This window comes from Cucurbita pepo, chromosome LG13 (assembly GCF_002806865.2).
Source record: "Cucurbita pepo subsp. pepo cultivar mu-cu-16 chromosome LG13, ASM280686v2, whole genome shotgun sequence".
NCBI lineage: Eukaryota > Viridiplantae > Streptophyta > Magnoliopsida > Cucurbitales > Cucurbitaceae > Cucurbita > Cucurbita pepo.
Window position 1 is genome coordinate 4,738,888 of NC_036650.1, and position 15,938 is coordinate 4,754,825.

Genomic DNA, 15,938 nt, shown 5'->3' on the forward strand with positions numbered 1-15,938 from the left:
TAATTAAAATATTATAAAACTCAAATATAAAATATTTACAGGTTACAATACACCACTAGCATCCGTTACAAACGTCAAATATTCTTTATATTTGTAATAATTTTAAAAGCAAGGTAGAGTAAGTGATATGTTGCAATTACTCTAAGGAGAGTAAGATTCGGATTACCTTGTTGATCGAGTATCTCAAGGTAAGAACATTGTTTGAGATTTGAATCACTCCACAAGTAAGATCGATCATGTCTAGCTTGAATGATTCTTGTTGATCAAATATCTTAAGCAAGAACACTTGATTGAGATTCGAATCACTCCACAAGCAAGATTGATCATGTCGAGCTTGAATGATTTTACATGCAACCTAAACTATATAGAATTGCAAAGAAACTTAGTCATTGACTAAAGAAGAGCACAAATACTTCTTTTACTATATTTTACTAGTCTACTTACAAATATAACATACATTGTATTTAATGGCCATAACTAACCATTATGTAATTGTAACCTAAAGTAAATAAAAAGTCTTAAAATACATTAATGAAATTCAATAACTCTAAATTGTATGACATAAAACTTCATTCTTCATTCTTCTTCAACTTGGCATGAATTGAAATATATTTTGATAATTTCAACAATATTTTTTTCATTTATTCAGTGAAATATATTGTATGATTGATGTCTCTTGGTTCAATAATTAACCCAATAAAAAAAAAATGAAGCTTCGAATCAACTTAAACTTTTTAATTTCTAAAAATTCAACCCAATTAAAGTCGAAAAAAATTAACTCAACTCAACCTTTATGAGTTGGGTAGGATAAGTTTATCTAAATTAGTCGAATTATGAGATGAGTAGTACCAAATTAGATAAGCTTGGGAATTTAAAAACAAAAGAATAAAATAATTAAAAAAAAAAGTTTGGTCAAAAAAACAATTTTGTGATTGGACTATGGAATGAAGTAGACATAGAACACGATGCACTCAAGTATGTTTCAATAATCAATTTCCGTATTAACTTACCATAAATACCTTCCACATCCTTCTCTTCAATCCATTCATACACATCTAACCAAAAAACGCTTCAAATTTCCCTTAATTTTAACAATGGCGTCGTCTAACCCTTGTTCAAAATCCCCTGAGTCAGTACATTCCTCACCATTTGCTTCTCGCTATGTTCAAAACCCAACCCCAAAATTTGTAATGCCTGAAAACTCCATGTCCAAGGAGGCAGCAGCTCAGATCATCAACGACGAGCTCATGCTAGATGGCAACCCACGTCTCAATTTGGCATCCTTCGTCACCACATGGATGGAGCCCGAATGCGACAAGCTAATCATGGACTCGATCAATAAAAACTACGTCAATATGGACGAGTACCCTGTTACCACCGAGATTCAAAATCGGTGTATCAACATGATTGCCCATTTATTCAACGCACCATTGGGAGATTCCGATGTAGCGGTGGGAGCTGGGACGGTGGGGTCGTCAGAAGCCATCATGTTGGCAGGGCTTGCCTTCAAGAGGAAGTGGCAGAGTAAGCGGAAGGCGGAAGGGAAGGCTTTTGATAAGCCTAATCTTGTGACGGGTGCTAATTTTCATGTTTGTTGGGAGAAATTTTGTAGGTATTTTGAAGTGGAGTTAAGGGAAGTTAAAGTTAGAGAAGGGTATTATGTTATGGACCCTTTTGAGGCTGTTGAGATGGTGGATGAGAACACTATTTGTGTTGCTTCAATTTTTGGTTCCACTTATAATGGGGAATTTGAAGATGTGAAGGCGTTGAATGATTTGTTGATGAAGAAGAATAAGGAAAGTGGATGGGATACGCCTATTCATGTGGATGCGGCTAGTGGTGGGTTCATAGCGCCGTTTTTGTATCCAGAGCTGGAATGGGACTTCCGGCTTCCTTTGGTGAAGAGTATCAATGTGAGTGGGCATAAGTATGGGCTTGTGTATGCTGGGATTGGGTGGGTCATTTGGAGAACTACACAAGACTTGCCTCAACAACTCATTTTTCATATTGATTATCTTGGAGCTGATCAGTCTACCTTCACTCTCAACTTCTCCAAAGGTAAAATTCCTCCACTTTTTTCGGTTTTAATAATACCCTTTATTCAATTATTTTCGTATCTGAACGATTCATTTTCAGGGTCAAGCCAGGTGATTGCTCAGTATTATCAATTAATCCGTCTCGGTTTTGAGGTAAGGTTTGGCTTTTGCACAAATTATGTTAAGAATAGAATGGTACATATTATAACAATCTTTCTAATTATTTATTTAGTTCCTATTTCTATTTAATATAATCATTAAGAAAAGTTGTTTGTTTACGCACGTGACAGTCTCTAGTAAACCAAAGACACTGTTTACTATTTTGTTTTGCTTCAATCTCCCTTATACAATGAAAAAATTGAAGATTTAGTTATTATTTGAAAAAATTTCACTTTTATCATGGATCCCTTATTCCCTCTATAGGAAGTATTGATCCAATTTAATAAAATTATATTTCATAATTTCGTGATCTACTTTTTACCATTTCGAACGGATTTTTTTGGATACAAATTACGACAATTATATTTTTTTCTCGAATCTTTCGTCGAGAGGTAAAGGATTAAATTTTTTAAGAAAAAAGTTTTTTATGGAAATATTAATAATTTTGAAGATCCCTTAACTATTAACAGATTAAGAGTGATTGGCACTAAACTCATGGTAATTTTCTAAATTAGCCCCGTGTATCCCCTCCCAACTATCCTCCCAATGAACAAAGTACACTACAATTTCCCTCTAAAGAAGTCTATGAAGCCCTTGAACAACCTCCCCTTAATTGAGGTTCAACTTCTTAATGTGGAGTCCTTGAACAAAGTCGAGGGTCCCAACTTCTTTGTTCCTTTTAATCGAGACTCGACTCTTTTGTGGAGCCCTCAAACAAAGTACACCCTTTGTTCAACACTTAGTCACTTTTGACTACACTTTCGAAGGTTCTAACTTCTTTGTTCTAACTTCTAAGTTAAGGATATGCCTCTGATACCATGTTTGGAGTTAGGACTCTCCACAATGGTATGATATTGTCCACTATGAGTATAAGCTCTCATAGCTTTGCTTTTTTGTTTCTCCGAAAGGACTCGTAGCAATAGAGATGTATTTCTTATTTATAAGTCCATAATCATTAGCTAACGTGGGATTTTCTCCCGACCATCCTCAACAAATTATTATATAATATCTTATCGTTTATGATGATGAACAAGGGATACCGCAAGGTGATGCAAAACTGTCGCGACAACGCCATGGCATTGAAGGAAGGACTACAAAACACGGGGCAATTCACGATAGTGTCGAAGGACATCGGCGTGCCAGTGGTGGCATTTTCCCTCAAAGATCGAAGTACCCACGACGAGTTCAAGGTGTCGGAGATGTTGCGGCGGTTCGGGTGGATTGTGCCGGCTTATCGAATGCCTAAGGGAGCCAAGCATGTATCCGTTCTTCGTGTTGTGGTTAGAGAAGATTTCTCTCGCGCCCTTGCAGAGCGGCTTTTGGTTGATATCATTAAGGTGTTGGCGGAGCTTGATACTCTTCCACCCAAAAGTGCTGCGAAAGCCATCGCCTTGGCGAAGGACGAGGATGCAGCGAATGATAGCGCAGTGAAGAAGACGGCAGAGGAGACAGAAATGGAAATTGTGAATGCTTGGATCGACATGATAACAAAGGCTACCAAAATCACTTGTTGCTGATTTTTTTTTTTCGAACATAAATAATTCTACGAGTTCGGTGACTATCTCATAAAAATTGTAATACGTTACTATTAAAAAGCAATAGCGAAATATATACACTGTATGCTGTCAAAGTCTCATCGTCGTTCAATTCTAGTATGCTCTATTCATTAGTCGTACAAGCACAAGTACTACTTTTTGGCGCATAAATTTTTTTTGGCACTAATCACGGATTGATTGTCGAGGATCGATAACGACCGATAAGAGTACTTTAAAATGGTGAAGTTCCTTAGAATTGAATCGAGCACCATCACTAGAGAGGGGACGAGAGCTAGCAAGGATGTTGAGCCACAAAGGGGGTGTATTGCGACATCCCACATTGATTGGAGAGGAGAACGAGTGCTAACGAGGATGCTGGGCCACAAAGGGGGTGTATTGCGAAATCCCACATCGATTGGAGAGGGGAACGAGTGCTAACGAGGATGCTGGGCCCTAAACGGAGTTGATTATGAGATCGCACATTGATTAGAGCGAGAAACGAGTGCCAACGAAGATGTTGGGTTCCAAATGAGGTGGATTGTCAGATCCTACCTCGGTTGGAGAGGGAAACAAAACATTTTTTTATAAGGGTGTGAAAACCTCTCTCTTAGGAAACACGTTTTAAAAACTTTGAGGAGAAGCCTAACTGGATAATACCAACTAGCTCGGCTTGAGTTGTTACAATATATGTACTAGAGTTGGTAACCACAAAGTTGTGCCCTAAGTATTTATGGCGGGGTCTTCTTCCATGTATTTGATGTGGTCTATCAGGGTCATACTCTACACGATATGAGATCACTCGACGAGGTCATTACTTACATGTATATGAAATGATCTATCAAGATTGTGTGACATGAACCCACATTGAGAGTCATTTCTTACATGTATATGATCGTGATGGTGACGCATGATGATAAATCAGTGATAGAATTGTGTCTTGTGATAGATTGGAATGGTTTTAGCTTTTTTAGCATTTCCAGATATATTTAGTAAACTTTTATCTTTATTCATTAATTCGTTCCTTTTATTCGAATATGAAAGGACAGGTTGTCAAATTTACGAATATTAAAATAATAAATTTCGATCACAAAATATTTGTGACATACTAAAAAAATATGATTATGAAAGAGTCCAGCTGTTGGTCGGAATTAAAATGGTTTTTTTTTTTTTTTCTAATTTTTTATTCCAATTTCACCTTATGCTCCAAACCAAAACAATATGCCGCAAAATTCAAATATATATATCATACGTATAAGGTCAACCATGTCTTAAAAAAGAAACTTTAGAAATAAGATATTAAATAATATCAAAATTTTATATAAATAATAATAAATAATTTTAACTAATTAAGTTTTAGTTTAATTTTCATTCATTAATATTATAAATATTATGCTTTAAAACTTAGATTTTTCTCAAATATAATATGTTAACAATTTTTAAATAAAAAAAATATTTATATAAAATATTATATGTCTTTTTATTTATTTATTTAATATTTGTAAAATATAAATTATTAATTAATTGAATATACTTTATATATGTTTTTGGAAAAACAGAAATGAGAATAAAATAAACAATAAAGTTCACTTTTTTTCTTTCTAAATCTGTACACTAAATTTTTTAAATATTTTTTTTTAAAAGGAGAGAAACCGAAACAAAAATTCGAACAATTATCAAATATTTATTTTTCTGGATGCGACATAGAGGGTTTGTTCGATTTTTTTATCGATTTGAAAATATATATTTAGAGAATAAATTCTGTTGAACCAGTCCGCTTTTATTCATCTAGATTAGTTGTCGGGCACGACCCAATAAAAATGACTTTAATGGACCTCTCTAAATAATAAGGAGAACATGTCATCCACTTACTATCCTTCCTTTTCTACGTCCAAAATGCTAATCTTGCTTTTTACCAATAAATAGTTATTTGTTCTCACCTGTGGACGTTAGTCAAACCATTGAAACATTCACTGAAACTAAAATCGTACTGTTAAACTATTTAATATTAAATTAAATTTGTTTGACATTAACATCATTTTTTATTTTATTATTGTTGAAGGACATTAAACATACATTTATGATTATTACTATTATTTATTATATCGATAAGATAAAGTGGTATACTACGTTATTAGATCGTATTATATTATTAATTATCAATATATATATATATTTTTTTGTATTTTATTTTTAAATTTGTTATGAGCATGCAAAAATAGTTGATGGTGTTAATTAATTCTCTTTTTTTTTTATTATTATTTATTTGACAAAATTATTTTCAAATTACAGTTATTTTTCAATCTTACTAGTTTACTCTACTTTTACTTTGTGGTAACTTTTAAATTTTATATATATATTAAGTTAAAAAATATGCGGCATAAGAATTTCACACTTTTTGGAAAGGGTATTTTTCTTAATACGTGGAAGTTGACAACCTTTTAATTTTTAATGAATAAATTAGAGAATATATGTATTGACTATATATATATATTCACTAAATATTCTTAAAAAAGAATAAGATTAATTACAAAAATTTAGGAAAATAAATAATTAAAATGAAAATTCTTTTTAAAATTTGAAGAAAAAGAAAAGAGAGTATCATTTTCTTTTTCATTTTTTAATTTAATTTTAATTTTTCATTTTTAACTTATATAATAATGATTTTTTTTTTTTTTTTTTTTTGTTCGGCCTTTTATTTTAATTTTTATAACGGCACAAATTTGAGATTGTCTATAGATAATTGGATTTTTCGTAGAAAAATTATAAAAATGGATAACAGATAATATCAATTTTTTCGACATAGATTCTATTAAAAAAAATATAACACATCATATAAATTCAATAATATTTAAACAGAAATACAATCCACCTAATTTTTAAAGACTCAAATTCAATATTAGAACATATATATTTATTTACAAGTAAATAAGTGTTATAAAATAAGTTAGCTTAGTAATATATATACCACCCAGGAAGTACGAAGATGTATTATAATCTGAAAGGATGCTATTGGTGGCTAGGAATGAAGAACATAGAGGATTTCATAAGACGATGCTTGACCCGCCATCAAGTGGAGGCTTCGAGACAGCGTCTAGCCGTGTATATGAGTTCTATCTTGAATTGGCCAAAGATTAAGCAGAATTTTAACGTGATCCGAGTAGTGGAGAAAGAGAGCATACAAGACAAATTACTCCCTTTAAGAGGAACTTAGAATGAAGAATATAATTGATTATCAACTCTTTTTAATTAATGAACACTGAGTTTAATTAACGAAAAAAATTCCTCTCCACTCCTTGGATTCTTAGTTCTAATTGGGTAGGTCGTGCGGGCCCCGACCTTAACGACATATCAAATGATCCATGGTTTTTCATTTCTTATATGATTGTTTGACTCGTAGCCCATGTGCAATTTATACGAGTCGCTTTGCGTGTCCAAATTATCCTTATTGTAACTGAAAATTTTCCGATCGGAGAAATAGCGCAATGGGTTCTCAGGAGAACGACCGAGCAATCTTGGAGGAGGGTCTTTTACAGGTTTGATCTCTCTGCCTCGGAATATTCGGAATAGGACTGTTTCCGCTAGTGGAATGGTCAAAGGGTGTGAATCACTTGAATCTCGAACCCATATATACTTTGCATTCGTGATTTCATCTTTCTTTTCCCCTGTTCGTTAGATTCTTAAGACGAAGATCTTGAAGATATATGAAATGAACATGGATAACCTGTTAGCGAATTAATCGTTTACGTAATTACACAATTTGAGCACTTGATGTCCTTCGTGATGCTTGCTAAGAAAAAGTCTAACAATTAATTCTGGTTAGCTCAATGGGTCTGAAATTGATGTTCATAGTTTTTGGATTAATCTTCTTCCTAAACGAAGAGCATTGTTGAAGCCATTTATTTCGTCATATACAGCCAAGTCTTCATAATATTGAAGTGTTTAATTTATTTGGAATTGGGTATGTGAAGGCTGATGACCATTTGTTTTTCTCCTGCTTCTTTCTTCTTCCCTCTCGGATGAAGGCTTCTTTTCCCGGTGATTGATTTGCCATACATAATTTGGGTGGTTACTCATTTGTGAGATCCATATGAACACATGACATGCGAATTGTGCTAGTATAGGCACACCCTTTCCTTGAGTTTATTGAAACTCTAACGAAAAGACCTTTGAGTTTTATCTTGTGATGGTACCTTCGAAGCAGGCTGGATGTTTTGTTTTAAAACATGATGTTCTTGGTTAAGTAGGAGGGCTGTCTCCATTTGTGTGGCCCATTGGCCATTGTTAGGTTAAAGGAAAGGGATTGGGATAAGTAGATATTGATGTTCAGATTTTGGGATAAGGAATGTACAACTCAACAACATACAACACTTGTCAACTTCCTCATATGTTGGCACAAGCATCAACTGTTTTTGAATTGCGTATTCCAGGACTGAAGGAATGAGTATGCTAACAAGTTTCTATTCCACCGCATGATTGACATACATAAATGTATAATATATGGACATTATAATTACATATGTATTCTAAAGATGTTTATTTGTATTTTTCTCTTAACCCGTCATATTACATATGTCATGTTAATATTTTTCATACAAGAAAAATACAAGGGTTCGGGGTTTGGGCGGTCTTATGAGGTATTTGGTTGAAGAGGAATAATTAAGTGTTTAGAGTGTTGGAGAGGGAGAACCAAGAAGGATATGTGGGCTCTTGGTAGGTTCCATGTCTCTCTTTGGGCTTTAGTTGTTATGTCTTTTTGTAATTACCCTTTTAAGTATCATTTTGCTTCACTGGATTCTGCTGTTGTTTTAGTTTGACTCCTTTTGTTTGAGGCTAGTTTTTTGTATCTCCTTGTATTCTTCATTTTTTAAGTCTGTACTTCATAAGTTCTTTTTAAAGGAATATATATATATATATCTAGGGGTGGTCATGGTATTACTATGCGACACTGCGGGGTCAACACCTACAAATGCTTAAATTTTGATTTCCTTCTTTTAGAATGAAAGCAATGGACTTTATACAGGCGATGGCTCAGTTGACTTCCATGGTAATCCTGTTCTCAAGCAAAATACAGGAAACTGGAAAGCATGCCCATTCATTCTAGGTATCTTTTTTTAGCTTTGGTATGGTTAGCATAAATTAGTAACTCAACTTGGACTTAACAATTTAAACTTCAAAACTTTAAACTGTCTTTTCTTTTTTATTCTTTACTTGACATTTGAATCCCTTTATTCATACAGGGAATGAAGGCTGTGAGCGATTGGCCTACTATGGGATTTCAACTAACCTTGTTACGTATCTTACAAATAAACTACATCAAGGAAATGTATCAGCTGCTAGAAACGTCACTACTTGGCAAGGAACTTGTTATCTTACACCCCTTATTGGAGCTATATTGGCAGATGCATACTGGGGAAGATATTGGACAATTGCTACTTTTTCAACAATTTACTTCATTGTATGTTTCATCTGAAGTGGATATGCCTTCCTCCCTTCCCTGGCATTTCTGTAGTTTTGTTTTATTTGCATATTATAGTGATTTTTGTCATGATGTTCTTTGTAGATAGATTCCTATGGAACTTTAAGCCCCTTTAGATGAACTGGTTAACATTTTCCTCAAAAAGTATTTTTAAGTACGAACTTATTCTCTTCTTTCTCTGTCTTGCCAAATCCTGCAACGTTAAGCTTAAATTCTAAGAATATTGGTGGACAAGATGGTTGCCTTACATAGCGCAATAAACAATGTATGAAGTAATATGACTGGTGGAAATTACTTTAGGGATATCATTTGTGGATCAAATACACTCCTTTGTTGCTTAGGATGCACCCTTTTCAAACCTGCATGCCAGTCTCATCATTATATTTTCAGAGTGCGACTAAAGATGCAGGTTTTTCTTTACAGGGAATGTGTACATTAACTCTCTCTGCATCGGTTCCTGCTTTAAAGCCAGCTGAATGTGTTGGGTTTATGTGCCCCCCAGCTTCTGCTGCTCAGTATATTGTATTTTTCCTTGGGCTCTATTTGATTGCCCTTGGGACAGGTGGAATTAAACCATGTGTTTCATCCTTTGGAGCAGATCAGTTTGATGATACTGATCCTGCTGAAAGGGTTAAAAAGGGCTCGTTTTTCAACTGGTTTTACTTTTCTATCAACATTGGAGCTCTTATATCAAGTAGTTTCCTGGTTTGGATACAAGACAATGCTGGGTGGGGTCTGGGGTTTGGCATCCCTGCATTATTTATGGGCCTTGCTATTGTAAGTTTCTTCTCTGGCACAAAGCTCTACAGATTTCAGAAACCGGGAGGAAGCCCAATTACGAGAATGTGCCAGGTTTTGGTTGCTTCCTTTCATAAACGAAATGTAAAGATTCCTGGTGACAGTAATCTTCTATATGAGGTGCAAGACAAAATTTCTGCCATTGAAGGAAGTCGCAAGCTGGAACACAGCAATGAACTGAAGTAACTTTCTTTCACTAGCTGAGATATAATCTTGTAGCTGCATTCCAAAATATTTATTCTTATTCCTTTATAAGGCAAACTTCTTATTTTTCATGTCAAATTTTGATTTGCTAATGATGGATTAGGTGACACAGTAAAACCCAGTTATTCTTTCAACATTTATATATTAGCATGTCTAGGGGAGTACCAAATCTTCATTCTCTTTCCAGTTCCCAAGCAACTTGTTAGTGGGATCTTTCAAATGATATTTTTGATAGCAGTAATCGCCATTAGTTCGTTTCGTAGATTTGCTGCTTGAAACAATCGGGTGCGTAGCTATTACATGCATTAGTTATATGTGTATGGTATGTATATACTAGACAGATTCATGGTAGATTTTATGCATATTTTGAATCTGTCCTGGTCATACGAATATCTGGTAGGATAATTAGCAACCTTACTAATTATGTTACTGTCTGTGCAGACCTTTCTTCGCAATGAACAACATCATTTTGTCTGTACTAAACATTGCAATTAAACGATGTTTTACTTTGACATATGATGTGAAAACCTGATCATGATTGAATACTGAGAAAATTCACGACTTATTGCTTGTCGGAGATGACTTTTTAAGTACTTAAAAAAGGATTTTACGCATTTAAAAAGTCATTTCAATCCGATTTTTGGTGGAGAAATTAACCGTAAACTTTATTTGTGCTGCAGATGCCTTGATAAAGCGGCTGTCATCTCTGATGCTGAGTTGAAAAGCGGAGACTTTTCCAATCCCTGGAGGCTCTGCACAGTAACTCAAGTCGAAGAATTCAAGATTCTTATCCGAATGTTCCCAATATGGGCTATTGGAATCGTCTTTTCTGCCGTGTACGCCCAAATGTCGACATTGTTCGTAGAGCAAGGGACAATGCTAGACACAACTATTGGTTCTTTCCGCATTCCTCCAGCCTCTCTCTCGACCTTCGACGTTGTAAGTGTTATTTTCTGGGTGCCTGTGTATGATAGATTCATAGTTCCAATGGCAAGAAAAGTCACAGGAAACGGGAGGGGATTCACAGAAATACAGCGAATGGGAATCGGCCTGTTCATATCGATTTTATGCATGTCAGCTGCAGCCTTGGTAGAGATCAAACGACTGGAACTTGCCAGAGAACTTGATTTGGTGCATAAACCAGAGGCTGTACCGCTGAGCATACTATGGCAGATACCACAATATTTCTTGCTGGGTGCAGCAGAAGTATTCACATTCATTGGACAGCTCGAGTTCTTCTATGATCAATCTCCAGATGCCATGAGGAGTTTGTGCAGTGCATTGTCTCTGTTGACCACTGCGTTGGGGAACTACCTCAGTTCCTTCATTCTAACCATTGTAACCTACTTGACAACGAGAAATGGACAGCCCGGGTGGATACCAGATAACTTGAATGAGGGCCATCTGGATTTCTTCTTCTGGCTCTTGGCTGCACTAAGCTTCTTCAACTTGTTGCTCTATATTGTCTGTGCCAAACGCTACCGCCCAAAGAAGGCTTCCTAAAGGTGAAGGAAGAACATGCTGCTGCTGCTGCTGCTGCTGCTGACTGCTGTAACTGTAAGCCACAAAAGGCCATTTCCAGAAACCATATTTGGGTCATTATTCTGGTCTGCTGTATATATATATAGATTACAAACGGCCCCCATTTCCCTCTTCTTTTTTTAACTTCAAATTCATTTTGATATTGCAAGTTGGCTTAAATTTGGTGTCATGTGCTTAAAAGAGCATGGATTAGTAACGATCTTAACCATCTTTGGTGGTTTGTTTGTTCATAATTGTTATTATTTTAAGGCTCTATGTTCCAGAAATTCTTTATTTTCCCATCAGCACTTCGAGGAAAGGAAATATTAATGAAATAGTGCATGATCTTCATCATTAAGGCCAATGAAAATTCATTGAACTCAATGAATTTTAGAACATGATTGATATGGGTGTATAAATTTATAAAGAATTATACAAAAAATATTCCTGATTTTCGTTTTTTGCGTTTGAATTTTAAAATTCGTTCGAAACGATAGCCTTAAACTTTGAAATTGTTTCAAACAATATATTTTCTGTTGGTGAGAGAATTTGAAAGGTGATAGCTATGGCTCCTCACGTTCTCATTTTGATCTGATCGATCGTGACACGGAGTTGAGAGAAGACAAATGGAGAGAGATATAATTACAGAAAGTGGGTTTGTTTATGGTAATGAATTTGCAAATGTTTTAGAGCAGGGGATCTTCTTCCATTAATGGTGCCTCTGGCTGTGGCTCCCACACGCAACTCTGTCTCTATCTCTCTCTCTCTCTAGTACTCGTATGAACTGTTGATGGTGCTGTTGCTTGCTCTCTGGTTTGATTATAATGGGAATTGGGATGGAATCTTCATCCCTATGCGCTCTTGTGTCGGTTCGTTTTCTGGAGGAGATGCGCCGCTGTAATGTTTGTGATCGCTGCTTCTGATTCTTACGTTTCCGCCATGTTTAGTTACCATTCCTCCATCTCCTTCCGTCGTACCCTTCAGATTCTTCTCCTCTTCACTGCCATTTCTCTCTCTTGTCTTGTTATTTTCAGAGAACTCGACTCCTTTCGCTACTTTCCTCTCTTCTCCTTCTCCACTTTCTCCGCTTCTCCTCCTCCTGCTTTGCCCTTCTTCCCCTCCCTCGCTGATGACGACGAGCTTTCTGCTGTGAGTTATCTCGTTTCCTTGTTCGTCTTCTGTTCACGTGTTGCCATTTTGGTTGATTATTTTCTTACTTTTTGTTCTTTTGGTTTGTGTTGATTAATCTAGTTTCCGTAATCGTCGTTCTTCCGAATTGTGAGTTTGAATGTCATCGATGAATTGGCCTTGATAATGAGGGATGTGCTTTGGTAGTGTGTTTTTCTAATGCTGAAGTATTGATCTGCTCTGGATTGGATGTTTTATGCTTCTGATTATACTCTTCCTTGCCTCTGATTTTGCCTCGTTTGGCTGATTATAGGATGCTGATGAGTATGAACTGGGCAAGGTCTTGAAGGATGCTGCAACAGAAGGCAGAACTGTTATTTTAACTACTTTGAATGAAGCATGGGCATCTCCAAACTCAGTAATTGATCTCTTTCTCGAGAGCTTCAGAATTGGAAATCAAACTCGCCAACTATTGAACCATTTGGTTATTATTGCATTTGACAGAAAGGCATTCATTCGTTGCTTGGCTATCCATGTCCATTGTTTTTCTCTTGTTACTGAAGGAGTTGATTTTCATTCAGAGGCATATTTTATGTCACCCGACTACTTGAAGATGATGTGGAGAAGGATTGATTTTCTGCGAACTGTTCTTGAGATGGGGTACAATTTTGTGTTCACGGTATCATACTCTCTCCTTTTCCTTTGTGATGCAACCTTCCTTAGTTTTTATTTATATCAATGGTTCATTTTTTTTAAATTTCCTCTGGAAGATTGTGATAAGTAATATATCTTAATCCAATGCCCGGGTAGGTTGGATAAACAGCATGCTAGTAAATCGATAATGGGTCGACAATCGATCTATGTTCAGTCTTATTTTGATATTACTAGTGAAGCAATTTACAGTTTGCCTTGTGTAGATTTCTTTTTTGTACTTTATAATTTATCGATATATATGGTATACCGTAAAGAACAACATTGATAAGCGATATGTCGAGACTGTGGTAGGTCACCTCTTTTGAAAGTTGTACACTTAACATCATACTAAGAGAACCCTGAAGAGAATGTTTGGGAGTGATCTTAAACCTGACTACAAAAGTGATTTTAATCACTTTCAAAGATGTCCTAAATCTTTTTGTTTGCAAGATTTTCTAGAGAATTCTGTTATTTACATTTGAAATATAAATGAAATAAGTGATAAGACGAACATTACTTGTGAGGAACTTGAAGGTGTCAATCATTTCTCTCTATAACACGCGTTACACACGTGTATCGAGGTGTCTTTCCAGGTGATACTCTGATTTGTATATCCAACCTGTATGGATCTTCAATCTTATTATGGGTATCCAACATATGTTAGGGTGTTTCAGTCTAAAGTACATGGAGAGCATACACAATTTCATATACCAAATGTTTGTGCTTCATAACTATTTGACATGGAGAACAGGTATCAAACTGGATGCCGATGAATCGTTTTTGGGTTTGGATGTCTTTTCTCTCCTTCACTATTAGAGCATTCTTGGGTGGTTCCTGCAGGGGAAGATTTTTTGAAGTGGAAAATTCCTTTATCAATCAAGTGTCACCTCTGCTCCCTAGGTTGATTTAAGATAAGGAATTAGGGTCAATCCATTGCCCACTTAGTTGTGGTTCTCCTCCTCCACTATCAGCAGTAACTCCCATATTAGGTCTCCCTTACCTTTTGTCTCAATAGTCAAGCTTCTGTATACAGTATCTATACATGCCTGCTTTAACTCTTGTCGCTTGAGATCTGTTATTTAGCTGTTTCATGTATGATGGAGAAAATTGAAGAATTAGATTATCATCCTTAAGGACATATCAGTTCTTATTTTGATGTATGTTGAAGGATGTCAATTCACATGCTCCTCTCATGTCTGTATCGAGCACTCAGATCAAGATATAACTTTATAAAGTATTCCTTTTGTATTTCTTTTAATTCCCTACTCGTGTTTTTTCCTTCAGGATGCTGATGTTATGTGGTTCAGGGATCCATTCCCTTTCTTTGACATGGATGCAGATTTCCAGATTGCTTGTGATCACTACCTGGGCATCCCTGATGATTTAGATAACAGACCCAATGGAGGGTTTAACTATGTGAAATCCAATAATCGGTCAATTGAGTTTTACAAGTACTGGTACTCATCTCGAGAAACATATCTGGGATACCATGATCAGGATGTTCTTAATAAGATCAAATACGATTTTTTCATCTATGAAATTGGACTAAAGATTATCTTTCTGGATACTGCTTATTTTGGTGGGTTCTGTGAACCCAGCAAAGACTTGAATCGTGTACTAACCATGCATGCAAACTGCTGTATTGGAATGAACAACAAGCTTCATGATCTTAGAATTATGCTCGAGGATTGGAAGCATTACATGTCTATGCCGCCATATCTTAAGGCATCATCAAATTCGTCTTGGAGAGTTCCACAGAATTGCAGGTATGGCTCCATTTCTAGCTCATAAACAAATTTACCATTCTTGAATTTCGTTTTTTAATATATACTTTATTCTTTTTTTTTTTTTCCTCTTGTTCCAGTATCTGATCATTGTTTAATCGGCGATTCTCCAAAGAATTTTTGAATCCCACCAAACTCGGAGTGGTGCAGTATGAGCCATCATTTTTGCACTGCACATTTCGAGTTCTGTGGACCTTCTTAAAGATAGTTCGAGGTCCAGCCGTTCCATTGTACATCGCCAAACTGGAAAACGTGAAGAACACAGCCTAACCATCATTAGGAAGCTCGCTTGGTAGAATTTTAATTCGATTACATCAGAACCCTGTAACCACAATTAGATAAACTAGACTGCATATTCTCCCTTGGTAGAATTTTAATTCGATTACATTAGGTGTCTGTTTGGATCACATATATGGCTCATGATTTCGAATGTTGAATGTCCTGGAATAAATGTGTTTGGATATGAAATATAATTGATGTCCGTAAACAAATGTTTTATTTCGTTGATTTTGCAAATGAAATCAAAACTAATTGATTAAATATAAAACAAGAAAATAGTTGAATGAAAATTTTTGGTTAATCACAAATTGACACATTCTGATCG

The 15,938-nt window shown here is 35.5% G+C and overlaps 3 protein-coding genes across 3 annotated transcripts; all 3 read left to right on the forward strand.

The window, feature by feature from the left end:
- The first annotated feature begins 1,014 nt into the window (after positions 1-1,014).
- On the forward strand, positions 1,015-3,829 carry LOC111809457 (glutamate decarboxylase-like). The gene is made up of 3 exons (XM_023695922.1): positions 1,015-2,058; positions 2,137-2,189; positions 3,230-3,829. Exons 1-3 carry the CDS (start codon positions 1,095-1,097, stop codon positions 3,710-3,712), a joined length of 1,500 nt encoding a protein of 499 aa, XP_023551690.1. The 5' UTR covers positions 1,015-1,094; the 3' UTR covers positions 3,713-3,829.
- A 3,297-nt stretch (positions 3,830-7,126) lies between these two features.
- Positions 7,127-12,016, forward strand: LOC111809362 (protein NRT1/ PTR FAMILY 8.3-like). Its single transcript, XM_023695808.1, has 5 exons — positions 7,127-7,263; positions 8,726-8,831; positions 8,968-9,185; positions 9,630-10,186; positions 10,889-12,016. Exons 1-5 carry the CDS (start codon positions 7,213-7,215, stop codon positions 11,709-11,711), a joined length of 1,755 nt encoding a protein of 584 aa, XP_023551576.1. The 5' UTR covers positions 7,127-7,212; the 3' UTR covers positions 11,712-12,016.
- A 285-nt stretch (positions 12,017-12,301) lies between these two features.
- On the forward strand, positions 12,302-15,807 carry LOC111809289 (uncharacterized protein At4g15970-like). The gene is made up of 4 exons (XM_023695733.1): positions 12,302-12,878; positions 13,171-13,536; positions 14,835-15,316; positions 15,415-15,807. Exons 1-4 carry the CDS (start codon positions 12,630-12,632, stop codon positions 15,419-15,421), a joined length of 1,104 nt encoding a protein of 367 aa, XP_023551501.1. The 5' UTR covers positions 12,302-12,629; the 3' UTR covers positions 15,422-15,807.
- Positions 15,808-15,938: the final 131 nt, after the last annotated feature.

Excerpts from the sequence above, each read along its gene's own strand:
- LOC111809457 (XM_023695922.1), top strand. The coding sequence starts at position 1,095 with ATGGCGTCGTCTAACCCTTGTTCAAAATCCCCTGAGTCAGTACATTCC. Across the intron at positions 2,059-2,136 it reads CACTCTCAACTTCTCCAAAG|GGTCAAGCCAGGTGATTGCT; the intron begins GTAAAATTCCTC and ends ATTCATTTTCAG. Across the intron at positions 2,190-3,229 it reads TAATCCGTCTCGGTTTTGAG|GGATACCGCAAGGTGATGCA; the intron begins GTAAGGTTTGGC and ends ATGATGAACAAG.
- LOC111809362 (XM_023695808.1), top strand. The coding sequence starts at position 7,213 with ATGGGTTCTCAGGAGAACGACCGAGCAATCTTGGAGGAGGGTCTTTTA. Across the intron at positions 8,832-8,967 it reads AGCATGCCCATTCATTCTAG|GGAATGAAGGCTGTGAGCGA; the intron begins GTATCTTTTTTT and ends TTATTCATACAG. Across the intron at positions 9,186-9,629 it reads TTTCAACAATTTACTTCATT|GGAATGTGTACATTAACTCT; the intron begins GTATGTTTCATC and ends TTTTCTTTACAG.
- LOC111809289 (XM_023695733.1), top strand. The coding sequence starts at position 12,630 with ATGTTTGTGATCGCTGCTTCTGATTCTTACGTTTCCGCCATGTTTAGT. Across the intron at positions 12,879-13,170 it reads ATGACGACGAGCTTTCTGCT|GATGCTGATGAGTATGAACT; the intron begins GTGAGTTATCTC and ends GGCTGATTATAG. Across the intron at positions 13,537-14,834 it reads GGTACAATTTTGTGTTCACG|GATGCTGATGTTATGTGGTT; the intron begins GTATCATACTCT and ends TTTTTCCTTCAG.